Below are 26,918 nucleotides of genomic sequence, written 5' to 3' on the forward strand. Positions count from 1 at the left end.
GTCTACAAGGAGCTAAAGAGAGCTGCTCTTGGCCACCCAGGCCCCGCCCCAAGGGAGGCCCCTTCCTTCCCCTCTTACCGCCACAATCCTCTTCATGGCCTCCAGCTTTAGAGAATCCTTGTTGGTATCCAGCATCTCCTTCAGGTCATCATGCCTGGTGGGAGGTACAAGAGGTCAACTGAGGGCACAAGGGTGGGGACGGGGTATTAATCAGGAGGGTCCAGGCACAAAGAAGGAACATGGCCCAGGGGAGGCTCAGGCAGGACCTGACCCGAAGAGGGACCAGAGCCAGGGCGAGCAAGTAAAGTACAGATCAGTGGAAACATGTGGCCAGCTAATATTAGGGGTTGAAGTATATCCTTCCTAAAAAGGATATGTTTAAGTCTTAACCCCTAGTACCTCAGAATGTAACCTTATTTGGGAACAGAGTTGTTGCAGATGTAATTAGTTAAATGCAATCCTACTTTAGCAGCGTGGGTCTCTAATCCTATATGTCTGGTTTCCTATAAGAAAACAGCCATGTGGGCTGGGCGCAGTGGCTCACGCCTGTAATCCCAGCACTTTGGGAAGCTGAGGCGGGAGAATCACTTGAGCCGGGAGTTCCAGACCAGCTTGGCAACATGGTGAAACAATGTGTCTACAAAAAATAGATTAAATTGAAATTAAAAAAAAAAAGAAGACAGCCACTTAAAGAGACAGACACAGGGAGACTACCATGTGAAGGCAGAGGATTGGAGAGATGCGTCTACAAGCCAGGGAATGCCAGAGATTGCCAGCAAACAACCAGAAGCTAGAAGGGGCAAGGAAGGATTCCCCTATGTGTTTCAGAGGGAGCATGGTCCTGCTGACACCTTGAGTTTGGACTTTTGGCCTCCAGAGCTGTGAGACAATTCATTTCTGTTGTTCCAAGCAACCCAACTGTGGTACCTTTTTTTTTTTTTTCAATTACTAAACTTTTTTTTTTTTTAATACTTTAAGTTCTAGGGTACATGTGCACAACGTGCAGGTTTGTTACATATGTATACATATGCCATGTTGGTGTGCTGCACCCATTAACTTGTCATTTTAACTTGTCATTTACATTAGGTATTCCTCCCAATGCTATCCCTCCCTTCTCCCCCCACCCCACGACAGGCCCCAGTGTGTGATGTTCCCCACCCTGTGTCCAAGTGTTCTCATTGTTTGATTCTCACCTATGAGTGAGAACATGTGGTGTTTGGTTTTCTGTCCTTGCAGTCGTTTGCTCAGAATGATGGTTTCCAGCTTCATCCATGTCCCTACAAAGGACATGAACTTATCCTTTTTTATGGCTGCATAGTATTCCATGATGTATATGTGCCACATTTTCTTTTTTTTTTTTTTTTTTTTTTTTGGTGAGACAGAGTCTCACTCTGTTGCCCAGGCTGGAGCGCAGTGGCACAATCTCGGCCCACTGCAAGCTCCGCCTCCCAGGTTCACGCCATTCTCCTGCTTCAGCCTCCCAAGTAGCTGGGACTACAGGCGCCCGCCACCAACACGCCTGGCTAATTTTTTGTATTTTTAGTAGAGACAGGGTTTCACCGTGTTAGCTGGGATGGTCTCGATCTCCTGACCTCATGATCCACCTGCCTCAGCCTCCCAAAGTGCTGGGATTATAGGCATAAGCCACCGCACCCGGCCATGCCACATTTTCTGAATCCAGTCTATCACTGATGGACATTTGGGTTGGTTCCAAGTCTTTGCTATTGTGAATAGTGTCACAATAAATATACGTGTGCATTTATCTTTATAGTAGCATGATTTATAATCCTTTGGGTATATACCCAGTAATGGGATCATTGGGTCAAATGGTATTTCTAGTTCTAGATCCTTGAGGACTCGCCACACTGTCTTCCACAATGGTTTTAACTAGTTTACACTCCCATCAACAGTGTAAAAGTGTTCCTATTTCTCCGCATCCTCTCCAGCACCAGTTGTTTCCTGACTTTTTAATGATCACCCTTCAAACTGGTGTGAGATAGTATATCATTGTGGTTTTCATTTGCATTTCTCTGATGGCCAGTGATGATGAGCATTTTTCTAAAGGTTTAAAATATATTTCTAAACAGAATGGGCCAACTCAGTCACAGTAACTGTTGATCTCCATAGCAGAGCAACCCACAAAGACAGAACTGATTTTTTTCCCATAATCAGGAGTGAAAAATATACAACTTGTTTCTGAACCAAAACCACAATTTCTGCAGTTTAAAATGTTTCACTGCTAATATGGCCCTGGTAGAAATTACGTAGTTTTTTTTCTTATTTAAAAAAAAATTAAAACAATTTCCTAAGACGCTGAATCCTCAATCTGGAATGTAGATTCTGAGCACACAGCAGCTCAGTTAACCTAAAAAATAAAGAAAAAATTCCCATCACCTGTCTCAGTAGGGCCTGAAAGGAGAGAAGTGGTGTGGGGAAACCCCTGCTTTAGTATGGAGAGTCATGGCCCCTTGACCCAGAGCGAGACCATGAGTAGCCTTAGCTGGTCCTTCTCTCAGGATAAACTCGGATGTAGGAAGTTTCACTATCATGAGAGCAGAATTTGATGTTATCCAGTTTACGCAGGGCATATTCCATGTCTTCTTTTCTGAGATACTCAACCATCCCCACACCATCCTTCTGCACATCGGCATAACAGACATCCCAAACTGCTCGCATGTGATCCTTCAGGTCCTGCCAGCTGCCTGATGAAGGAAGTCCTGAAACAAGAACTCGGAAATCAGATCTTCTTGTAGAAGGTCAATTCCTCCCACCACGGGGCCACCCACCCCGACCTCCATAAGTCCTGGGGAACTCCACACGAAGCCAACACTGGCCATAATCATAACATTTCTTCCATAAATAGCATCCTCTGCATCTCGGGGGTCCTCCTCAAAGCACACGAAGGCAAAGGGCACAGGCCGTGCCTGTTCTTGAGCTCGATTTCGTGAATGCAGTCGTACTTGTAGAAAAAGTCTTCCAGGTCCTTCTCGCGCACCTCGGTCGGAAGGTCCACCACGTAGATGCGCCCGTCACCGTCACTCATTCTCGCTCATCCGCCCAGCCCAACATCCGCACATCCCCACAGCCTGACGCCGCGGGCCCGCGGGCCGCTGCCTCAGCATGCCCCCGCCTCAGCACGCCCCCACCCCTTGCCCGTGGCAGCGTCCCCGCGGGCTCTGAGGCGCTCAGTCGCACTGCATTGTGGGAACGAGGGGCAACTGTGGTACTTCTGATATGGCAGTGTAGGAAATGAATGTAGCCAGGAACGAGAGAAAAGAGACAAGAGGAAGGGTTTGGGGTGGGGAAGTATGGACCCGGCTCAGGGAAAAGGACCAGTTGGATGGATGAGAAGGACCAGTGGAAAAGAGGTAGATGCCAAAACAAGAGCAGGGTGCCCTTGCCCTGCCTCCAGTATGTTTCCAAGGCCTAACCTCTCAGACCAAACTGATTCCAGGGACTGGAAGGGTACCAGAGACTCCATAGATTGCCTCACAACAAAAGACAGACCTGTCACTGAACCACTGAACAGCCATTCAAGGAAGTTATTAAACTCTAGTGGGATGAATAAAGATTTGAATAAGTAATCCCTTGCACTTGGCTGAGACGAATAAGGGTAGTGCTGAGCCAATACACAGGTTTCTTTCTTTTTTTAGATCTCATACTTCATTTCAAAAAATTGAAATTTCAAAGGGAACATTTTGTCAAACTTTTTGAAGTGACAGCAAAATTCATCTGGAAAAAAAAATCAGTAGGTAAGAACTCCAAAGAATGTTTTTGGGAAAAGAAGGGAGTAATGATAGACAACTCACCCTATTGGACTTCAAAACATAAAACCATGAGACAATGATAAAAGCTGTTTGGTACCAAGTTAAAACCAGAAGGTCAAAGGTCATGGAGGGAATTTCATAAAAGGTCTAACTTGATAAATTAGGAACCAATAACTTATCTAAGGAAGAAAGAACCTCCCCCCCACCCCCACTTAAATAAATGCTATTGAGACAACTGCTTTGCAGCACTTTTTTTGTTTTTTTGAGATGGAATTTTGCTCTCGTTGCCCAGGCTGGGGTAAAATGGCTCAATCTCGGGTCACTGGAACCTCTGCCTCCTGGGTTCAAGTGATTCTCCTGCCTCAGCCTCCCAAGTAGTTGGGATTACAGGCATGCGCCACTACGCTCGGGTAATTTTTGTATTTTTAGTAGAGACAGGGTTTCACCATGTGTTGTTCAGGCTAGTCTCAAACTCTTGACCTCAAGTGATCTACCCACTTCAGCCTCCCAAAGCGCTGAGATTACAGACGTGAACCACCACATCTGGCCAGCAGCAAATAATTTAACTTGTATACATATTTCACCCCAAAATAAATCCCACATTTGATTAACAGTTAAATTATTTTTAAATACAAAAGAAGGGAAGATTTTATTAAGGTCATAAAATTATTAGCAACAATATGGCTAGGTTTAATTTGTATTTGTTTTTGGTTTTTTGAGACAGAGTTTCGTTCTTGTTGCCTAGGCTGGAGTGCAATGACGCAATCTCAGCTCACGGCAACCTCCGCTTCCCAGGTTCAAGCGATTCTCCTGCCTCAGCCTCCCGAATAGCTGGGATTACAGGCGTGCACCACCATTCCAGCTAATTTTTGTATTTTTAGTAGAGACGAGGTTTCTCCATGTTGGTCAGGCTGGTCTCGAACTCCCGACCTCAGGTGATCCGCCCACCCCAGCCTCCCAAAGTGCTGGGATTACAGGCGTGAGCCACTGCGCCCAGCCCTTTTTTTTTTTTTTTTTTTTTTTGAGACAAAGTCTCACTCTGCTGCCCAGGCTGGAGTGCAGTGGCGCCATCTTGGCTCACTGCAGCCTCGGCCTCCTGGGTTCAAGTGATTCTCATGCCACAACCTCCTAAATAGCTGAGATTACAGGCGTACACCACCATGCCTGGCAAATTTTTTGTATTTTAGTAGAGATGGTATTTCGCCATGTTGACCACGCTGGTCTCAAACTCCTGAACTCTAGTGATTTGCCTGCTTCGGCCTCCCAAAGTGCTGGGATTACGAGTGTGAGCCACTGTCCCAGGCCTAGGTTTAATTTTTAAACTTTGGAATCTAAAAACTAAATTTATGAGAAGAATAAGGCAACTATACTAGCTTCCTAGAACCACCATAACAAAGAACCACAGGCCAGGGCTCACACTTGTAATCCCAGCACTTTGGGAGACTGAGGCAGAAGGATTGATTACTTGAGCACAGGAGTTGGGACCAGCCTGGACAACATAGTCAGATCCTGTTTCTACAAAACTAAAAAAAAAAATTAGCCAGGCATGGTGGCACGTGCCTGTAGTCCCAGCTACTCAGGAGGCTGAGGTGAGAGGAACACTTGCACCAAGATGTTGGAGGCTACAGTGAGCTATGATCATTCTACTGCACTCCAGCCTAAGCAACAGAGCAAGAACCTATCTCTAAAAAAAAAAAACCAGAAAGTACTACAGATGGTGGCTTGAACAACATAAATTTATTTGCTCACAGTTCTGGAGGCTGGAAGGCTGAGATTAAAATGTCAACAGGATTAGTTTCTTCTACAGCCTCTCTCTTTGGCTTGTACATGGCTCTTGTGATATTGTAAAGAAATATATATATTTGGTCTCTATACCCCATTTCTGAGACAGAGCTCCTAAAACACTTGACGACAGTGATGCTAGGATAACTTTTGTCCTAATATTTGGTCTTCCACCCAGTTCCTCACACAGCAATCCTAAGACCTTTATAACTTCCTGAGTGATAGGAACATCTGACATGGAAATCCCTTGGAATTTCCTGGGTGATAGAAGCATCTTTTGTTATTAGATGGTTGGAACTTTTTTCTTTTTTCTTTTTTTTTTTTGACACTGAGTCTTGCTCTGTTGCCAAGGCTGGAGTGGTGCAATCTCGGCTCACTGCAACCTCTGCCTTCTGGGTTGAAGCAATTCTCCTGCCTCAGCCTCCCAAGTAGCTGGGGTAGCTACAGGCACCTACCGCCACTCCTGGCAAATTTTTGTATTTTCAATAGAGATAGGGTTTCATCATGTTGGCCAGGCTGGTCCTGAACTCCTGACCTCAAGTGATCCACCCGCCTTGGCCTCTCAACGTGCTAGGATTATAGGCATGAGCCGCTGCGCCCAGCTGAGGGTTGAAACTTTCAATCCCACTATTTGACCTCTGGGGAATGGGGAGTGGGGCTGATCGCTGAATTGATCACATGGCCAAAGATGCAATCAATCATGAAGCCTTCATGAAAACCCAAGAGGACAGGGTTTGGAGAGCTTCCAGATTGTGGAACATGTGAAGGTGCCTGGAGGGTGGAGTGCCTGGAGAGGGCATGGGCGCTCTGCGCCCCCCCTTCCATACCTCTCCCTATGCATCTCTTCATCTGGTTTTTGTCTGTATCCTTTATAATAAATGGGTAAATATAAATAAAGTTTCCCTGAGTTCTGTGAGCCACTCACAGAGTTGAACCCAAGGAGGAGGGCATGGGAACCCCTGATTTATAGCCAGTTGGTCAGAATTACAGGTGACAACTTATCACTTGCAATTGGCATCTGAAGCAGAAGGCAGTCTTATGGCACTGAGCCCTTAACCTAAAAAATCCTAAAACTAGATTGACTTGAATTAGAGAACACTCAGTGTCCGCTGGAGAATAGGTTGTTGGTGGGGAGAAATCTCCACCCATTTTTGTGGCCAGAGGTGAAGCACTCTCTGGTGAGTGGTGTGTATGAGAGTAGGAGAAACACACTTTGGGTTTTTCTGTCTCTTACAACCATCTTCTCGGTCTTCACATGGTCTTCCTTCTGCATGCCTATATCCAAATTTCCTCCTCTTATAAAGAAGTCAGTCATACTGGATTAGGGCCCCCCTTAATAACCTCATTTTAACTTAATCATCTCAAAGGTAACATTCTGAGGTACTGGGGGCTAGGACTTCAACATATGCATTTTGGAGGGACACAAATCAGCCCATAATAGCAACAAAAGGAAAAATATTTGGGATATGGTAAATAAAAGTTTAATATTCAAAATAGAGGCCAGGCGTGGTGGCTCATGCTTGTAATTCCAGCATTTTTGGAGGCCAAGGTGGGCAGATCACTTAAGGTCAGGAGTTTGAGATTAGCCTGGCCAAGATGGTGAAACCCCATCTCTACTAAAACTACAAAAATTAGCTGGGCATGGTGGTACACACCTGTAATCCCAGCTACTCAGGAGGCTGAAGCACAAGAATCACTTGAACCCAGGAGGCGGAGGTTGCAGTGAGCCGAGATCGTGCCACTACACTCCAGCCTGGGCGACAGAGTGATACTCCATCTCAAAAAAAGAAAAAAAAGGAACTGATATACATGTATAAGGTCTCTCTCCAGCATTCACTGTTAGGGCTGCTACAAGCCCATCTGCCATCTGCATGCCCCTCCAGGTAGACACAGCCCTGAGCTGTTGCTCCCCGTTCCATGTGTGGATCATGGGCTGGTATTCCTTGGCCAGATGCCCTTGTGGACGTGAACAATGTGCCTAACCATACTCAGAGGATGCAGAACTGGTGATCAAGAAGTGATCAGAGAATTGTGAATAAACCCATGAAAAAAGAATGTGTCTATATACAGCTGATAGAGTTGTGTGAAACTGATGCACTCATATGTTGCCAAGACAATTCCAAAATGTGGTGAGCAGCTGTGTGTGGGGACTCGCACACACTAATTTCGCAGATGACACTCTGGTAACCCACAGCTTTGACCCAGGCACGAGAATTCAGCTTGAGAAATATCACCAGTGATAAAAATTAAAAATCAGGCCGGGCACAGTGACTAACGCCTATAATCCCAGCACTTTGGGAGGCCAAGGCAGGCGGATCACAAGGCCAGGAGATCAAGACCATCCTGGCTAACATGGTGAAACCCCGTCTCTACTAAAAATACAAAAAAAATTAGCCGGGCGTGGTGATGGGTGCGTGTAGTCCTAGATACTTGGTAGGCTGAGGCAGGAGAAAGGCATGAACCCAGGAGGTGGAGCTTGCAGTGAGCCAACATCGCACCACTGCACTCCTGCCTGGGCAACAGATTGAGACTCCGTCTAAAAAAAAAAAAAAAAAATTCATTGTGTGCCAAGTTAGTCACAGACATTCAACATTTAGAAGTGACAGAAAATCAGAAATGTTTTCTGTTAGGAGAGGAGAGAACATGATAACAGCCATAAAGAGGCAAATGACTGCTGCTAATGCTAAGAAATGAGTGACAAATGCTGAGAGGAAGAGAACCCGATACAACACGCGCCTTAGTCACAGGGCTGCAGAAATGCGTGAGTACCTAATGTCAAATGAGAAGAGGGGCACTAAGAAGTCACTATCCCAAGAATTTTAGAAACTGTCTTTCCTAAAGAGATTTTTTATGGAAAACAAAATAGAAAGATGATGCCTTCCAGCATTATCTGAGGCCCTCACTATCTGTCATGTGAGAACAGAAGAAAATATCCAGCCCCATCATGTTATCTGAAACTCCCCCACCTGGGGGATTGCCCCCCAAATCAGAGGACATCTTCTACTCTGCTAGGGTCAGGCCAGGGCCCAAAGATAATCACCCTCTTACCCTCCCAAACACAGATGAGACTGTGAGTTTCTTAGTGGGTAGGAGGCTGAGCTCAGGACACCTGGGGCATGGGCATAGGTACAGACCATTGAGCTGGGTAGGCCTGGGCAGCACCGAGGGCCTACGAACAGTGACAGAGCTGGGCACCAGCTTCCCTGAGATACAAATGCACAACACTGCACCCCAGGATCCTCCGTACGCACACCCCACAGACAACTACACATTGATACCACCCACATATACCACAGACACTCCCATGTCCCCTGACAGACATACCTACACCTCATGGACAGCTCATACAAACATACCTACAGGCCCCACAGACACTCGTAGAATCCATACATAAACCCATGCACACCCACAAAATCCTGCCTACGCAACACCCAGAGAAACACACTCCCCCACATATAGACACCTACCATAGAAAAACTCTATACACACAAACCCCCACACTTGGACACCCACACAACTCACCTACACACCTACAAACCCCCCAGACATATACCACCACAAGACCTCTCCCCACTCTCCCACACCCTCATAGAGACACACATATCCCATACATGTACCCCACAGACACATATCACAAGATCTCTCCCTGCTGCCCCACACCCTCATAGAGACACACACACCCCACACATGCCCCCCACAGACATAAACCACCACGAGACCTCTCCCTGCTCCCCTACACCCTCATAGAGACACACACACCACACATGTTTCCCCCCAACACACAAGCCACAGTCACATCTAATACACAGACAACTTGGACCAAACTAGGTCTCTCCAGTCTCATTCACCAAAATGGTCCAGTGGACTCCTAGTTGAGATTTTTGATGATAAATGTTGGCTTCTAAGATCAAATATATCCAGCCCCAGGAGTCCCCTGATCCCCTTCTGAGGGGTCACCCTGGGACAGCTTTTCCCTGGGCTTCCGTGGAAGGAGGGCCAAGTTTGCCCAATCTCCTTTAACTCTGGGTATTCCCTTCCTCACCACACCCAAAAATGCCACATGTGCCTGTCAAATGCACACACCCCAAGGCATCCTCCCCACCCAGCCTAGTGAGTACATTCCAGGCCCCTGAAGGAGAAGGGGAATGAGAGAGGGCAGGACCACTGGGCCTAAAGCAGCCAGCACAGGCAAGATTGACTGTGGAATATGCACTGACACAGACCTATGCACTGACACAGACCACAGCAACCACCTACGGTGAGACCGCCCTGGGCCTCTCATCCTCACTCCCACCAGCTTCCATTCCCAAGAGGCAGACACAGGGACTAAGGCACAACAACACCCTAAGGCCATGAAACATTATCTCCCATAGTCAGATCCCCTTACGCTGGGCTCACTCTGACCTGACCCCTAGTCTGACCTAGCCTGAGGGACTCTTCTGGGGGTGGCTGGAGCCAGCCAGGGGGTCCAGCATGGCACTGGAGGTCACCTCCCTTGATATACCACCTCCCTGCCACCTCTTACCACCTAAGTTCCAGTCTACTGGCAGGCAGTGGCTGGCCAAACCCTGTCTGTGCTTTATCCTGTCCCCAAACCTCATCCAGAGCCCACTCCAGTAGGGGCCTGTGGGGAGAAAAAGGTCAAGGTGGGACCTCAACCCTCAAATATTTTACTATCCTCCTCTCCTCACTCATACCCTCAGCCCCCATACTGTGCCCCTGACCACCTTCTCTGCCCAGCCTGGACCCTAAATGTCAGCCTAAGCCTCTGTCTGAGGAGGTGGGTCCTGAAGGTGTCTGGGCTGAGTGCAGCTGCCCATCCCTGGCCTTCCTGGCTGCGTAAGTAGGGGGTTCCTGTGGGTTCCTCTATACCGTAGTGGCTGGCTCTGGCTCTGGCCAGCCTCTGGGCAAGGTCCTTCCAGAGATGCTTCTGGGGTCGTGTCTTCCTCCTGGGCCTGCAGCCATCGAAGCTCCTCAGGCTCCAAGGCCTGGTACCAGGGCGGTGGCCCACCTTCGGGAGCCAGCACACAGCTAGTAGCCTCTCGATCAGCTCTGCAGGCCCCTCTGACCCTGGGCCTCACCACCACCCCCGGGAGCTGCAGGAATCGCTGCATCAGGTCCTTCTCCAGGATAGGACTGAGCTGGCCAGGGCACTGGGGCTCCTGTCATAGTCGCCAGACGGCCTGCCCCCAAAACTTGGTAACCAGACACTGGCAGGGAGGGAGGCTCCGGTTTCCTTTTCACTGCTCAGAGACAAGGCATCCGGAGGGACAGAAGGGTAGGGACAGGGGACCAAGCCTACCCCCAGTCTCTGGGCAAGGGACTAGAGGGTCAGTGGAGTTGACAGAGAGGTGAGAGATGCCCTCTTCAGCTCCAATCCCACCACCACAATTAGACTGCAGCCTTCTGAGAAATCTTATATATCCTCTTGTCACTGACCCTAGGCATCTTAATCCTCGCCTGCCTTTCCAGAACCAATATTTGATTTATTCCTTCCCATCAACCTTCTTTTATCTCTACTTCCTCCTAGCACCCTCCCCCACAACCCCTGTGTCCATCCCTCCAACTGGCTCACATCCTTGGCCTTCTTGTCCCACTAGTCTCTAATGCCACTGGCCTGCCAGTGGTGGGTGGCTTTTTTTTTTTTGAGATCAAGTTTCACTCTTGTTGCCCAGGCTGGAGTACAATGGATGATCTCGGCTCACTGCAACCTCCATCTCCTGGGTTCAAGCGATTCTCCTGCCTCAGCCTCCCAAATAGCTGGGATTACAGGCATACGCCACCATGCCTGGCTAACTCTCATATTTTTAGTAGAGACGGGGTTTCTCCATGTTGGTCAGGCTGGTCCGAAACTCCCAACCTTAGGTGATCTGCCCGCCTCAGCCTCCCAAAGTGCTGGGATTACAGGTGTGAGTCACCGCACCTGGCCTGGTTGGCTTTATTCACTGTATTTGAAACCCCTTTGACCCTCAAGTCCCCATTCCCAGCCTTGCCCTTATGGCTTCACTACCTGGTTCCCAAAAAAGGGAAAGGCTTTAGATGAAATCCCCTGCATCTCCCTGCCCCAGACTCCCATCCATCTGCATTTATTTACTTATTTATTTATTTAGAGATGGAGTCTCACTCTGTTGCCCAGGCTGGAGTGCAGTGGTGCCATCTCGGCTCACTGTAATCTCCGCCTCCCGGGTTCAAGTGATTCTCCTGCTTCAGCCTCCTGAGTAGCTGGGATTACAGGCGTTCGTTACCACAACTGGCTAATTTTTGTATTTTTAGTAGCGAGGGGGTTTCGACATGTTGGCCAGGCTAGTCTCGAACTTTTGATCTCAAGTGCTCTGCCTGCCTCGGCTTCCCAAAGTGCTGGGATTACAGGCCTGAGCCACTGTACCCAGTCTCCATTTGCATCATACTCTCCTCTCCTCCTGCCCTCTTCCCTCTAGGCAGAGCTGGTCCTCCCTGCTCGCAGGCTAGACCTCCCACCCAGCTCAGTAAGCCTCCCCTCCCATCACTTAGCGTTCTGTACTTCCTTTCTTCCCTTCAGCCTCTTTCTCACCAATTGCTCCTTCCCATCAGCAGTTAAACTTGCTCTAGGCTCTCCCAGTCTAATATTAATAATAAACAAAAATATGGAGTCATACATTTTAGGAAACAAAAAAAAAACCCAAAATAAAATAGACAAACTTCCTTGAACTGAGGTTCTCCTCCAGCAGCTTTCTCTTTTACAGTCAAATTTCTTGAAAGCAAAATTCCCATTCACTGTTTTATCTATTCACCTCCTATGTGATCCTTTATTCATTTTAATCTGGCTTTAGATGCCGATTTAGAATTTGGAGTTGAAGGGTCATGATCTCTGCAACTTAAAATGGTTCAACCAAAAAAAGTATACGAATAGATGGTTAGATAAAGCAAATATGGCATGATGTCAATGACAGTTGAATCTAGATGAATGATATACATGTGTTCATTGTACTATTAATTTCATTTTTCTATGTATTTTAAATCATGTACAACAGAATGTTGAGAAATAAATAATCTAGCTCCTGTTCTCCACATTTTGCCAGAATTTGTCTCCCAGGGCAGAAGGTGGGGAATAGAGTAGAAAGGAATTGAGCTCTTCTTTGTCAACCAATGGTCATAATTTTTTTCCTTGTTTGATTTGACCTTAATGGGCATTGAAACTACTGACCACTCCCTCCTTGAAATTACATTGTTTTCTTTCAACCTTTAGTTCACTTCTTGGGTACCTTGAAACACTTTCCACTGTTCTCTAGTCACCTCTAATGTTGGTGTCTTCAGGGTTCTGACTTATGCAGTGTCTGAACTCATTTTATACCTTCTCCCTGAGTTATCTTCACTTCTGTGGCTTTAATTAACATATATATGTTAATAATTCCCTAATCTCTCTCCTGGAACCAAAATCGTAATAATCCAGCTACCTAATAGGGTAATATGTCCCTCAGAGTTTACAATCTCAGTATGTCCAAAGCTGGGTTCAACATTCATTTTCCACAAATTTACTTGTAACATCTTTATTTCCAATTACACTGAATAACACCATCATCCATCCAGTTGCAGGAACTAGTAACCTGAGTAACATCCTTGTCAGCCCTCTGAGCCCAAGCTAAGCCATCATATCCTCTGTGACCTGCACTATACATCCAGAGGGCCTGAAGTAACTGAAGAATCACAAAAGAAGTGAAAATAGCTTGTTCCTGCCTTAACTGATGACATTACCTTGTGAAATTCCTTCTCTTGGCTCATTCTGGCTCAAAAGCTCCCCCACTGAGCACCTTGTGTCTCCTGCCCCTGCCAGCCAGAGAACAACCCCCTTTGACTATAATTTGACTACCCAAATTCTATAAAACGGCCCCACCCCCATCTCCCTTTGCTGACTCTTTTTTCAGACTCAGCCAGCCTGCAGCCAGGTGATTAAAAAGCTTTATTGCTCACACAAAGCCTGTTTGGTGGTCTCTTCACATGGACGTGCATGAAATTTGGTGCCATGACTTGGATCGGGGGACCTCCCCTGGGAGATCAATCTCCTGTCCTCCTGCTCTTTGCTCCGAAAAGAAAGATCAACCTACAACCTCAGGTCCTCAGACAAACCAGCCCAAGGAATATCTCACCAATTTTAAATCGGTTAAGCGGCCTCTTTTTACTCTCTTCTCCAGCCTCTCTCACTATCCCTCAACTTCTTTCTCCTTTCAATCTTGGTGCCATCTTTCAATCTCTCCCTTCTCTTAATTTCAGTTCCTTTCCTTTTCTGGTAGAGACAGAGGAGATGCGTTTTATCCGTGAACCCAAAACTCCGGCACTGGTCACGGACTCAGGAAGACAGTCTTCCCGTGGTGTTTAATCACTGTAGGGACGCCTGCTTGATTATTCACCCACGTTTTGGAGGTGTCTGATCACCACGGGGATGCCTGCCTTGATCTTTCACCCTTTGTGGCAAGCACCACTTTTTGGGGGGCAAGCACCCTCACCCCTTCTCCACTTTCCTGGGGGGCAAGCACCCCCAACCCCTTCCCTCTGTGTCTCTACCCTCTCTTTTCTCTCCACTTTCCTGGGGGGCAAGCGCCCCCTACCCCTTCTCTCCATGTCTCTACCCTCTATTTTCTCTGGGCTTGCCTCCATCACTATGGGCAACATTCCACCCTCCATTCCTCCTTCTTCTCCCTTAGCCTGTGTTCTCAAGAACTTGAAACCTCTTCAGTTCACACCTGACCTAAAACCTAAATGCCTTATTTTCTTCTGCAATGCCACTTAACCCCAGTAGAAACTCGACAATGATTCCAAATAGCCAGAAAACAGCATTTTCGATTTTTCCATCCTACAAGATCTAGGTAATTCTTGTAGTAAAATGGGCAAACGGTCTGTGGTGCCTGATGTCCAGGCATTCTTTTACACATCTGTCCCTCCCTAGTCTCTGTTCCCAATGCAACTTGTCCCAAATCCTCCTTCTTTCCCTCCCGCCTGTCCCTGCAGTCCCAACCCCAAGCATTTTTGAGTCTTTTCAATCTTCCTTTTCTACCAACCCATCTGATCTCTCACCTCATCCCCAGAATACTCCTCAGGTGGCTCCCGACCAGGCTGAATCAGACTCCAATTCTTCCTCAGCTTCTGCTCCTCCGCCCTATAATCCTTCTATCACCTCCTCTCCCCACACCCAGTCTGGCTTACAGTTTTGTTCCATGACTAGCCCTCCCCCACCTGCCCAACAATTTCCTCTTAAAGAGGTGGCTGGAGCTAAAGGCATAGTCAAGGTTACTGCTCCTTTTTCTTTATCCGACCTCTCCCAAATCAGTTAGCATTTAGGTTCTTTTTCATCAAATATAAAAACCCAGCCCAGTTCATGGCTCATTTGGCAGCAACCCTGAGACGCTTTACAGCCCTAAATCCTAAAAGGTCAAAAGGCTGTCTTATTCTCAATATACATTTGATTACCCAATCTGCTCCCAACATTACATAAAACTCCAAAATTTAAATTCCAGCCCTCAAACCCCACAACAGGACTTCATTAACCTCACCTTCAAGGTGTACAATAATAGAATAGAGGCAGCCAAGTAACAATGTATTTCTGAGTTGCAATTCCTGGCCTCCACTGTGAGAGAAACCCCAGCCACATCTCCAGCACACAAGAACTTCAAAATGCCTAAGCTGCAGCAGTCAAGCATTCCTACAGGACGTTCTCCATCAGGATCTTGCTTCAAGTGCCAGAAATCTGGCCACTGGGCCAAGGAATGCCCACAGCCTGGGATTCCTCCTAAGCCTTGTCCCATCTGTGCGGGACCCCACTGGAAATCGGACTGTCCAACTCACCCGGCAGCCACTCCCAGAACCCCTGGAGCTCTGGCCCAAGGCTCTCTGATTCCTTCCCAAATCTTCTTGGCTTAGCGGCTAAAGACTGATGGTGCCCAATCACCTCGGAATCTTCCTGGACCATCACAGACGCTTTGGATAACTCTTACAGTGGAGGGTAAGTCTGTCCCCTTCTTAATCAATGGAGGCTACCAACTCCACATTACCTTCTTTTCAAAGGCCTATTTCCTTTGCCTCCATAACTATTGTGGGTATTGATGGCCAGGCTTCTAAACCTCTTAAAACTCCCCAACTCTGGTGCCAACTTGGACAATATTCTTTTACGCACTCCTTTTCAGTTATCCCCACCTGCCCAGTTCCCTTATTAGGTCGAGACATTTTAACTAAATTATATGCTTCCCTGACTATTCCTAGGCTACAGCCACACCTCATTGCTGCCCTTTCCCCCAGTTCAAAGCCTCCTTCGCATCCTCCCCTTGTATCTCCCCACCTTAATCCTCAAGCATAGGACACCTCTATTCCCTCTTTGGCAACCGATCACGCACCCCTCACCATCCCATTAAAACCTAATCACCCTTACCCTGCTCAACACCAATATCCCATCCCACAGCAGGCTTTAAAAGGATTAAAGCCTGTTATCACTCGCCTGCTGCAGCATGGCCTTTTAAAGCCTACAAACTCTCCTTACAATTCCCCCATTTTACCTGTCCAAAAGTCGGACAAGTCTTACAAGTTAGTTCAGGATCTGCATCTTATCAACCAAATTGTTTTGCCTATCCACCCTGTGATGCCAAACCCATATACTCTCTTATCCTCAAAACCTCCCTCTACAACCCATTATTCTGTTCCAGATCTCAAACATGCTTTCTTTACTATTCATTTGCACCCTTCATCCCAGCCTTTCTTCGCTTTCACTTGGACTGACCCTGACACCCATCATGCTCAGCAAACTACCTGGGCTGTACTGCCGCAAGGCTTCACAGACAGTCCCCATTACTTCAGTCAAGCCCAAATTTCTTCCTCATCTGCTACCTATCTCAGCATAATTCTCATGAAAACACACGTGCTCTCCCTGTTGATCATGTCCAGCTAATCTCCCAAACCCCAATCCCTTCTACAAAATAACAGCTCCTTTCCTTCCTAGGCATGGATAGATACTTCTGCCTTTGGATACCTAGTTTTACCATCCTGACTAAACCATCATATAAACTCACAAAAGCAAACTTAGCTGATTCCACAGATCCTAAATCCTTTCACCACTCCTTTCCATTCCTTAAAAACAGCCCTAGAAGCTGCTCCCACACTAGCTCTCCCTAACTCATCCCAACCTTTTTTCATCACACACAGCCAAAGTGCAGGGCTGTGCAGTCAGAATTCTTACACAAGAGCCAGGACCACACCCTGTAGCCTTTCTGTCCAAACAACTTGATGTTACTGTTCTAGCCTAGTCCTCATGTCTGCGTGTGGCAGCTGCCACTGCTTTAATACTTTTAGAGGCCCTCAAAATCACAAACTATGCTCAACTCACTCTCGACAGTTCTCATAACTTCCAAAATCTATTTTCTTCCTCACACCTGACGCGTATACTTTCTGCCCCCCTCCACTACCTCTCAGAAAACCGAACTCATTGCCTTAACTCGGGCCCTCACTCTTGCAAAGGGACTATGCATCAATGTTTATACTGACTCTAAATATGCCTTCCATATCCTGCACCACCATGCTGTTATATGGGCGAAAAGAGGTTTCCTCACTATGCAAGGGTCCTCCATCATTAATTCCCCTTTAACAAAAACTCTCCTCAAGGCAGCTTTACTTCCAAAGGAAGCTGGAGTCATTCACTGCAAGGGCCATCAAAAGATCCCATCACTCAGGGCAATGTTTATGCTGATAACGTAGCTAAAAAAGCAGGTAGCGTTCCAACTTCTGTCCCTCATGGCCAGTTTTTCTCCTCTTCAGTCACTCCCACCTACTGCCCCACTGAAACTTCCACTTATGAGTCTCTTCCCACACAAGGCAAATGGTTCTTAGCCCAAGGAAAATATCTCCTTCTAGGCTCACAGGCCCATTCTATTCTGTCATCATTTCATAACCTCTTCCATGTAGGTTGCAAGCCACTAGCCTGCCTCTTAGAACCTCACATTTCCTTTCCATTGTGGAAATCTATCCTGAAAGAAATCACTTCTCAATGTTCCATCTGCTATTCTACTACTCCTCAGGGATTGTTCAAGCCCCCTCCCTTCCCTACACCTCAAGTTCAAAGATTTACCCCTGCCCAGGACTGGCAAATTGACTTTACTCATATGCCCCAAGTCAGGAAACTAAAATACCTCTTGGTCTGGGTAGACACTTTCACTGGATGGGTAGAGGCCTTTCCCACAGGGTCTGAGAAGGCCACTGCAGTCATTTCTTCCTTTCCGTCAGACATAATTCCTCAGTTTGGCCTTCCCACCTCTATACAGTCCAATAACACACCGGCCTTTACTAGTCAAATCACCCAAGCAGTTTCTCAGGCTCTTGGTATTCAGTGAAACCCTCATACCCCTTACTGTCCTCACTCTTCAGAAAAGGTAGAACAGACTAATGGTCTTTTAAAAACACATGTCACCAAGCTCAGCCCCCAACTTAAAAACGACTGGACAATACTTTTACCACTTGCCCTTCTCAGAATTCGGGCCTGTCTCGGAATGCTACAGGGTACAGCCCATTTGAGCTCCTGTATGGACACCCCTTTTTATTAGACCCCAGTCTCATTCCAGACACCAGACCAACTTGGCTGTGCCCCAAAAAACTTGTCATCCCTACTATCTTCTGACTAGTCATACTCCTATTCACCATTCTCAACTACTCATAAATGCCCTGCTCTTGTTTACACTGCCGGTTTACATTGCTTCTCCAAGCCATCACAGCTGATATCTCCTGGTGCTATCCTCAAACCACCACTCTTAACTCCCTCTTAAAGTAAATAAATAATCTTTGCTGGCAGGACTATGCTGAATCTCCTTGGGCACTCTAATTGGATGTCCTGGGTCCTCCCAATTCTTAGTCCTTTAATACCTGTTTTTCTCCTTCTCTAAATTCCATTTAGTTTTTCAATTCATACAAAACTGTATCCAGGCCATCACCAATAATTCTATAAGACAAATGTTTTTTCTAACAACCTCACAATATCACCCCTTACCACAAAATCTTCCTTCAGCTTAATCTCTCCCACTCTAGGTTCCCACACTGCCCCTAATCCCGCTCGAAGCAGTCCTTTGAGGCTATGGAGAAGCAGTATCTCTCCATACCACCCCCCTCAAAATTTTTGCTGCCAACACGTCAACACTATTTTATGTTATTTTTCTTACGAATAAAAAGACAGGAATGTCAGGCCTCTGAGCCCAAGCTAAGCCATCATATCCCCTGTGACCTGCACATATACATCCAGATGGCCTGAAGGAACTGAAGAATCACAAAAGAAGTGAAAATGGCTTATTCCTGCCTTAACTGATGACACTACCTTGTGAAATTTCTTCTCCTGGCTCATCCTGGCTCAAAAGCTCCCCCACTGAGCACCTTGTGTCTCCCGCCCCTGCCAGCCAGAGAACAACCCCCTTTGACTATAATTTGACTACCCAAATCCTACAAAACGGCCCTACCCTTGTCTCCCTTTGCTGACTCTTTTTTCGGACTCAGCCTGCCGGCACCCAGGTGATTAAAAAGTTTCATTGCTCACACAAAACCTGTTTGGTGGTCTCTTCACACAGATGTGCATGAAAAGCCTCATCTTCTCCCCCCGTCCCTCAAACCCCCACCCAATATCCAATTAATCATCAGGTCTGAGGCTTCCGCCTCTTCCACAGCCTCAAATCTTCTGCCTCTCCCCTGGTCTAGGCCACCATCATGCCCGGCCTGTGAACTTCAAGACCCACCTCGCTTGTCTCTTGCTCAATCTGGCCCACCTCCAATCTCTTCTCCACAATGCAGCAGCCTGAGGTCCTTCTAAAATATAAATCTGATTATGTCGCCTGCTTAAAACCCTTCAGGAGTCCTCCCCACCCTCTTTTCTGGTCAGTCCAATGGCTCTCAACCTTCCTGAAAGCCCTTTCCTCTGCCTGGCTCTCAACCTTCCTGAAAGCCCTTTCCTCTGCCTGGAACATACCTCAGGCTCCTGTCTCCCTTCTCTCTGGCACCAGAGACCAGGTCCTCTCCCTGCTTCCACTAGCCCCCATTACACTCAACTGTCCCCGACTGCTTTTTTATCTGTGCTCCCCTCAAGAGCAACCTAAGGACAAGAAGGGTCTCATGTTCACAGTTGTATTCCGTGACTAGTTCAGTACTCGACACAGCTGGCTTTTCATAAATGCTTGTTGCAGAATTTACGAATAAACAAGTGAAGAAACAAACGAAAGAATCAAAGGTGGGGGAGGTGTGAAGGTGGAGTTGAACTATAGGGGCAATGCCGGGGGCAGGAATGTGACGGTCGGATGGAGATGGGGACCAGCGGGAGGGGAAATGAATTTGCAACAGGGGCCAGGCTGTGAGGCTGTGCAAGCACATCCAGGGCCTGCCTTCCTGGAAAGGCCCCAGGCTCAAACTCGTTCACTGACTCAGACTCCTCCCCCACATTTTTGGGAAGCCAACCCGCCTAGCACGAAAAAGGAAGGGAACCCGTAACGCAACGCTGCAAACCAGAGAAACACCTGGAACCGGAGGGTTTCTCCTCCCGAAACCGAGCTGGCCCATCCCCCGCCGGCCCATCCCCCGCCAGCCCCTATCCGCCCCGCGCCGCGTCCTAGGGGCCGGGGCGCCAGCGCTACCCGCGCTGGGCCAGGGCTCCAGGCCGCAAGAGGGGGCCGGGCGGACTTCCGGTCGGCGCGGCCGGGGCGGGGCGGCGCTGGGTCCGGGCGCTGTCCATGGTGCCCGCGCGCCTCGCCCCGGCCCCGGCCCTAGCCCTCCCGCGAGCTTCCTCGCGGGCTCCCTCACCGCTTGTAATCGGAGGAGAAGATGCCGCCGCTCGCGGGGTCGTGGCCGTACTCGGGCTCCCCGGGGCCAGCGGAGCCGCCCTTGTCTTCGCTGTAGGCGGGGGCGGCAGACATGGGGCGGCCAGGGAGAAGACTTCGCCGAGGAGGAGGTTGCGGGGCCGGAGGCCGGCTGGAGCCGAGGAAGGGAACGCGGGCCGGTCCGGGTCGGGCTGGTGAGGCCGGCGGCGCGGCAGGGGTTCAGCAGAGACCACAGTGTGCGGCGGAGGAGGCTGCGCGCGGATTTCTCAATCAGGGCCGCGCGCTGAGGTCTTAAAGGCACCGGCGCCAGCCGAGCGGAGGGCGAGTCCGCGAGGAGGCTACAGGGGCGGTGCAGCAGGGCCTGGCCCCGCCCATCCCTCGGAAATGCCCTCCCTTTAGGGCGTCTTCTGCCCTTTAAAGCGACTTGGCTCATCTCCAGGTCTGAAAGTGGGCAAGGCAGCTGGACGGACGCTGGGACCTTCTTCCAGGGGATGCGGAACACCTGCCCCCACCCCCGACCACCTGGCCTCGGCGGAACGGGCTTCTGGGGCTCCGTTCTCCCCAGACACGCGAGCAGATGCTCCACCACGCCGTGGGGGGAAAGCGGAGATCTGGAGAGAAGGCTGTGCCCACGGGCTGGGATTTCTAGAGCGGGAAGGGGTCACCACACGCGAGGACCGGCTTCAGATACCTAAGGACACTCTCTTTCCTGCCTCACCTTTCCAACAAAATCTGGCTTGGCCGCTGGAAGCCGAAGAGCTTCCTGGAGGTGGCGGAATTTAAGGAACTAAGGTCAGGGAGCTCCGAGGAGCCCTTGGGGGCTTAGAGAGATGGGGAACAGGATACGGACGGTGAACATCTGATTAAGCTTCGGAAAGTAGTTTAATGAATCTTTCTGAAGCCTCCACGTCCACCCAGGAGGGCCCAAGGTCATGCTTAATCCGGGGACACATCCACATCCACTGACACCTGAAAAGGAAGAGAGAGGGTCTGGTGTGACCACCAGGACTCCTGAGTCATGTGAGACCTCCAGTGAGTACCTCCCTAGACCGAGGTACCCTAGGCCCAAGGAAGGAGGGCTTGGATCAGATGGAAAGTAGTGAACTGGGCTGGGGGAAGAGGTAGGATCCAGTTGGGCCCGAGTTTGGGGCATCAGTTTAAGTGGCTGGAGTCTCTTAGCTGGGCATGGGGACTGGAGGAGTTCCTAAGGCCTGAGTCTTGGTCTGTTGACTAGCATCCCGAAGTATCCATGGCCAGAATTGGCGGGCCTGCCTGGGAAGGAGTGGGGCCCAAAAACGTGGAGCTCGACTCTAAAAAAGTTCTATTGGAGGTCTTTCTATTGGGGTAAGGTTCTGTTGGAGTAATGGGAAGGTTCTACTGGGATAACCTAGACAAGTGGGTGGGTCTGCTTGGTTCTGGTGGCTTTGTGTCTGCCAGAGAAAAGTGGATCTTGAGTTTGGAGAAAACTGATGTGGGTAGGGAGTGGGGACGGAAGGGCCTGAATTTTGCAGTTGCGCGTTTGTAAGGCTCTTTGGCTAGTCTGCTCAGGAGGTGGGATGAGTCCTGTGTAGGTAGATGGGCCATGCTCACCGAGCTGCTGGAGCTCCCGTCTATTTGCCAGGGGTCCAGGCTGGGACCTGGGGCGAGCAGACGTAGTGCAAAGTGCACACAGTTGCTGCGTGTGGGGTGATAGGGTGGTGGGTTCGTGTCCATGGCTTCGCGCACTCTGCGCTCCAGCACCGCTCGCTCAACGCCGCTGCGTCTACGCAGCAGCACGCACAGCAGCGGGCGCTGCCCCTGTTTGGATACGATGCCTTCCCAGGAGCCCAGAAACGGCCCACAGGCTCCTGAGTTCTTGCCTGCGGGGATCGCCAGAGGGGTGCGGATCAGAGCCAGGCTTAGGTCCTATGCCCTGTGATCCCGCACCCCCATTTCCCGAGACCCCAGGGACCCTGAGTGCCCAAACCCTATTTTCAGAGACACGTACCCCTCGCCTGGGACTTCAGTCTTTATCCCCGAGTAGCCAGCTCACTAGTGGGGCGTGGCTTGGCTGGGCAGCATCTCTGCAGACTTGGGACTGTGTTTCTGCTGAAGGCACTCACCCTCAAAGTGGATGATCTCTCCATGGCCACAGTACATGCCCACCTGGGCCCCGCGCCAGCGTCCAGTGGGGGACATCAGCCTGAACAGGAAGAGGTCTCCTGGCTCAGGCTCCCTGCCCTCTAACTTCACAGCCTCGAAGTGTTAACTCAGGAAAGCCTCAGAGAGGAAGAACTTAATGGTGCTGACTGCCCCAGTCAGGGCCTGTATGTATCCTGTCGTTTACACGGGCCCGGGATAGGGAGGAGGTGGGTCCTTCCACCGACCATAGGTCGGATGGTCTGCCCAGGGCTCAGGGAGACCTGTCTTGGGCTTGGGCCCAAGGCAGAATGTCTTCACTGCCACACACTTGTCTCCTTGTGCTTAAGGGACTCCAGAGGTCCAGATATCACAGATACATCCTGCCTCTAGCCCCTACTGAGAACCCTTCAGTTCCAGCAAATGGTACCTCCTCCCCATCCAACTGTCTTCTCATCTCAAAGTCCAACCATTCCATTCTCTCCTCCTCTCCACTGCTCTAGGATCCCCTTCCCCAACCAGCTCCCATCTTGCCACTGCTCCTGAAGGCAACACCAAGGACTGGGTGGGTGTCAACTGGTACCTGGGTTGAGCAGAAGACCTGAAAAAATCAGGAAACCTGGATGAGATGTGGCCCTAGGACAAGCATCTCCTCCCAAGTCTGTGTGGAGAAGGACCTCTCCAACAACCTCTGTTGAGCAGCTGCTCATTTGATCCGTAATACAATCACAAGATAGGAACAACGTCCCCATTTTCAGGATAAGGAAACAGGTTTACAGAGGCTATACATCACAAGTGCACGCAGCTAATGTATTCCTACATGACTCTGCCCTGTGCCCTTTGTACTAAAAGCAGTCACCTCTCTTAGTTCTTCTTCCTCCATAAGGAAGTGAGAAACCTGCTTAGTTCAGGCTTCTCCCATCTCTACTGGAAACAGAAGGCTTTTGGGACTTGGGAGGATGGCCCCATTGCCTGCACTGTGCCTGAGGTTTCATCTCAGAGCCTGGGAAAGTGGGTGAAGTTAAGACCTGTGGGCATGGAACTCTCCAGGGGTGTTAGAGGAGCTGGCAGCAGGAAGTGACACACTACCGCCAGGTATCTGGACATCTTTCTTGGAAGGGAGCAGAATTGGCTTCAGCAGATTTGACTGGGGTGGGAAAGACCCATATGCAATTGAAGAGCCAGGCTGCCCAGGCCCACCATGCAGAATGCCAGCTACTGTGTGGCTCACTGTGTCTCTCCCATCCCTGATCCTTCCTTTTTCTCCTGGCCCATTCCATAGTATCTTCTGCTTTTTTTTTTTTTTCTTTTTGGATGGAGTATTGCTCTGTCTTCAGGCTGGAGTGCAGTGGCATGATCTCGGCTCACTGCAACCTACGCCTCCCGGGTTCAAGTGATTCTCCTGCCTCAGCCTCCTGAGTAGCTAGGACTACAGGCACCCACGACCATGCCCAGCTATCTTTAGCAGAGATGGGGTTTCACCATCTTGGCGAGGCTGGTCTCGAACTCCTGACCTTGTGATCTGCCTGCCTTGGCCTCCCAAAGTGCTGGGATTACAGGCATGAGCCCCCTCACCCAGCCAAATCTTCTGCTTATTACTGGTTGAGTCTCATTTTCTCAGACTGGGAGCTGTGGAAGACTCAGGTGACCAACTCATCCCAGTCTGCCTGCAACTTCCCATGTGTTAAAATTGAAACCTTGCATCCCAGGAACCCAGGAAAACCTGAATATTGGGTTCCCCTAGGATCCGGTCTCCCCCTTTCCATCTCCCGTAATTTCAGAAGGCCACAGGGAGAACCCAGTCATGTAAACGGCTCTTTGGCTTTTGGTCATGCTCTCCTACCATCTACCAGGTAGTGAGGGAACCTTGAACCCTACTCCCCTCTACCCTCACTCCTGCTGAGCCAAGCAGATGTTTACAGCTATGGAGGAGGGCACACTGTTCTGGCCCCTGTTGAGGCAGTGGGCACCCCACCTGTGGAGAAGACAAGAAGAGCTGAAGGCTTCTCCAGTTACCTGAGATGTGAAGCTTATCTAGGGAGAAAAAAAAAAAAAACAGCTGTCACCACGGGGCCACTGAGGAGGTGAGGACAGAGGCTGTCCAGCCTCTCTCCTCTCCCCTTCTGGTTGTACACTCCACCTGTGGAGCTCTTTGTCTGTCAGTGCATGGTTGTGCTTTTGATGTGCATGTGAATCTGCACTAAAATGCTGGACACAGGACTGGGATACCCATCCCTGGCTGTGCCACCTGTCTATATGGGACATCAAACCAGCCCCTTCCTCTCTCTGGGCCTCAACTTCCTGTGAACTAGGGACAATAAGCTCGAAGGGCTGGACATCACAGGGCCATTCTGAGGCAGTAAGAGCTCTCTGTGAGCTGGGCAAGGCTAGCCGGCAAGGTTTGTTTATCTAAAGTCTGCCCTAAGCATGCAGATGTGCGTGTGGAGAGGAAGGGTGGGGACAATACATCTTTCCTAGCTCAGAGGAGAAGAACAATGGGCACCTCAGAGGCTGGTGGCCTCCCTGCGACTCCTGCCCCAGAGGTCTCAGGGAATCACCCAGATGGAAAGGCCCTGGGGAGCAGGGCCCCACCCTGACTCTCCCTCTGAAAGTTTCCCAGTGCTGGTGGGGGTGGGGAGGCACTTCGGCCACTATCAGCTGGGCACTAGACTTTGAGTCAAGATCTGATGAGGACATGCTCCTTCAGATAGGGGATATAGGTCCCCACATGGTGCTCCATCCATAATGATTTGTTGCCAAAAGCTGTGCTAAAGCATCATTTAGCCCTAACAATAATGACTTCAAGTAGATGATGTTATACTTCCCATTTTACAGATGGGGAAACTGAGGCTTGGAGAGGTTACAAGTTAGTAAGTGGCACAATCAGTATTCAGGCTAAGTGGTCTGGCTCCAGTGCCCGTGTCCTTCACCACTGTACAGTATCATCTTTCTCATGCTGCTGGCATGTGAGGTCCCCCTTCTCCAGACCCAACTGCCAGGAAGTGCTGACCCCCTGACCTGGAGAAACAGCTACCCTTCTCCTTAGTTTTCGCTGAGTCAAGCCACCATTTTCTTTGTAAGAAAGAAAAGGGGGCAAGGCCCTGGAGCTGTAAGAACCCAGGGAACAGAGACTCCCACTCCTGGAGCACCTGGCCTGATCATGCCACCCACCTCATGGGGACTCCTTGCTGGGGGCCTGAGCTCTTCCTCCCCTCACCCTGACTGAGGCTTTCAACAGAGCAAAGTAATGAGGGTGGTCCTGCAGCTGGGTGTGGGGGTGACAGGCAGTCTTTCTGAAGCCCAGGGCTCTGCCTTTCCCCAGAACCGGGCCCCTGCAGGACCCCAACCAGTGGGGTCAACCAAATTTAGTGACAACCCTACATTGTCAGCTTCTCTCTTCACCCTTCAGTTTAAACTTGGACAAAGTGTGCCTCTGTGGAAGGCAGGGCTTTGGGATCGCTGGTCCTAGCCGGCCACCTTCAGCAGGAACAAGCATCGGAGTAGGCAGTTCCCTAGCACACCTTGCTTCAGCCCGTCTTCCTTCCCATACAGAGCCTTTGGTTATCCCTTTCCTCTTGGCACAGAGCAATCCCACTTGAATCTGAGCCCCCAGCCCAATTAGCACACCTTGCTAGATGTTCTTCTGTGACTAGACTGTGATAGAGAAGGAAGGACAAGCTGTCCATCCTTCAGGCAGATAAAGGGACCAAGAGGGAAGCCCTGGGGCCCTGTTTGTCATCACTGCCCAGGCCAGTCTGACAGCAGCACTCCTTCCTCCTAGCATCTCTGAGGCTGGGGTCCAGGTGGGTAATTGGTGCCCCCACCACCCCGCCTTAAGTCCTCCTGGTATTCAGTCCTACCCAGACCTGCTTGTGCCTCCTCTCTGAACTGGCTCTTCTCCTTCCGCTGACCTCCAGTGTGCTCAGATGCCTGCCACATCCCCAGATTGTGGTCAGAGAACAAACAGTGAATGATTTCAATCCCTTTAATTTTATTGAGGCTTACTTCATGGAGTAACATATGGTCTACTCTCGTGAACATACCATTTGTACTTGAAAATGTTGATTTTGCAAATTAGGGTATAGTTTTCTATAAATATCAATTAGGTCACGGTGGTTGATAATGTTCAGATGAACTATGACTTCACTGATTTTTTTGTATGGTTTCTCTGTCAGTTGTTAAGAGAGGGATGTTGGCGGGGTACCAACATCTTTGGAAGGCCAAGCTGGGTGGATCATGAGGTCAGGAGATCCAGACCATCAAGGCTAACACGGCGAAATCCTGTCTCTACTAAAAATACAAAAAATTAGCCGGGCATGGTTGCACGCGCCTGTAGTCCCAGCTACTCGGGAGGCTGAGGCAGGAGAATCGCTTGAACCTAGGAGGCGGAGCTTGTAGTGACCTGAGATGGTGCCACTGCACTCCAGCCTGGGTGACAGAGTGAGACTCTGTC

General features: G+C 49.4%; 1 protein-coding gene, 1 long non-coding RNA gene and 1 pseudogene across 5 annotated transcripts in view; all 3 read right to left on the reverse strand.

Annotated features, from left to right (window-relative positions):
- Positions 1-20,648, reverse strand: part of AP3B2 (adaptor related protein complex 3 subunit beta 2) — a 50,688-nt gene extending 30,040 nt beyond the window's left edge. For 2 of the 4 annotated variants that reach the window (XM_010360838.2, XM_030930658.1), the window contains exons 1-2: positions 20,331-20,648; positions 79-154 (exon numbers count right to left, since the gene is read on the reverse strand). In XM_010360838.2, coding sequence (XP_010359140.1) covers positions 79-154; positions 20,331-20,443 — 189 coding nt within the window. In that variant the 5' untranslated portion in view covers positions 20,444-20,648. The remainder of the gene's footprint in view (positions 1-78; positions 155-20,330) is intronic. The other 2 variants (XM_010360836.2, XM_010360835.2) reach the window with 1 other exon arrangement.
- On the reverse strand, positions 2,400-3,069 carry LOC104660474 (annotated as a pseudogene).
- Positions 20,649-21,210: 562 nt separating the features above from the next.
- LOC104660473 lies at positions 21,211-24,772 on the reverse strand. Its single transcript, XR_747712.2, has 2 exons — positions 22,335-24,772; positions 21,211-21,316 (listed from the first exon to the last, which is right to left on the reverse strand). It is a non-coding gene; the product is annotated as an uncharacterized LOC104660473 (long non-coding RNA).
- Positions 24,773-26,918: the final 2,146 nt, after the last annotated feature.

The sequence above is a fragment of the Rhinopithecus roxellana genome, chromosome 5, assembly GCF_007565055.1.
Source record: "Rhinopithecus roxellana isolate Shanxi Qingling chromosome 5, ASM756505v1, whole genome shotgun sequence".
NCBI lineage: Eukaryota > Metazoa > Chordata > Mammalia > Primates > Cercopithecidae > Rhinopithecus > Rhinopithecus roxellana.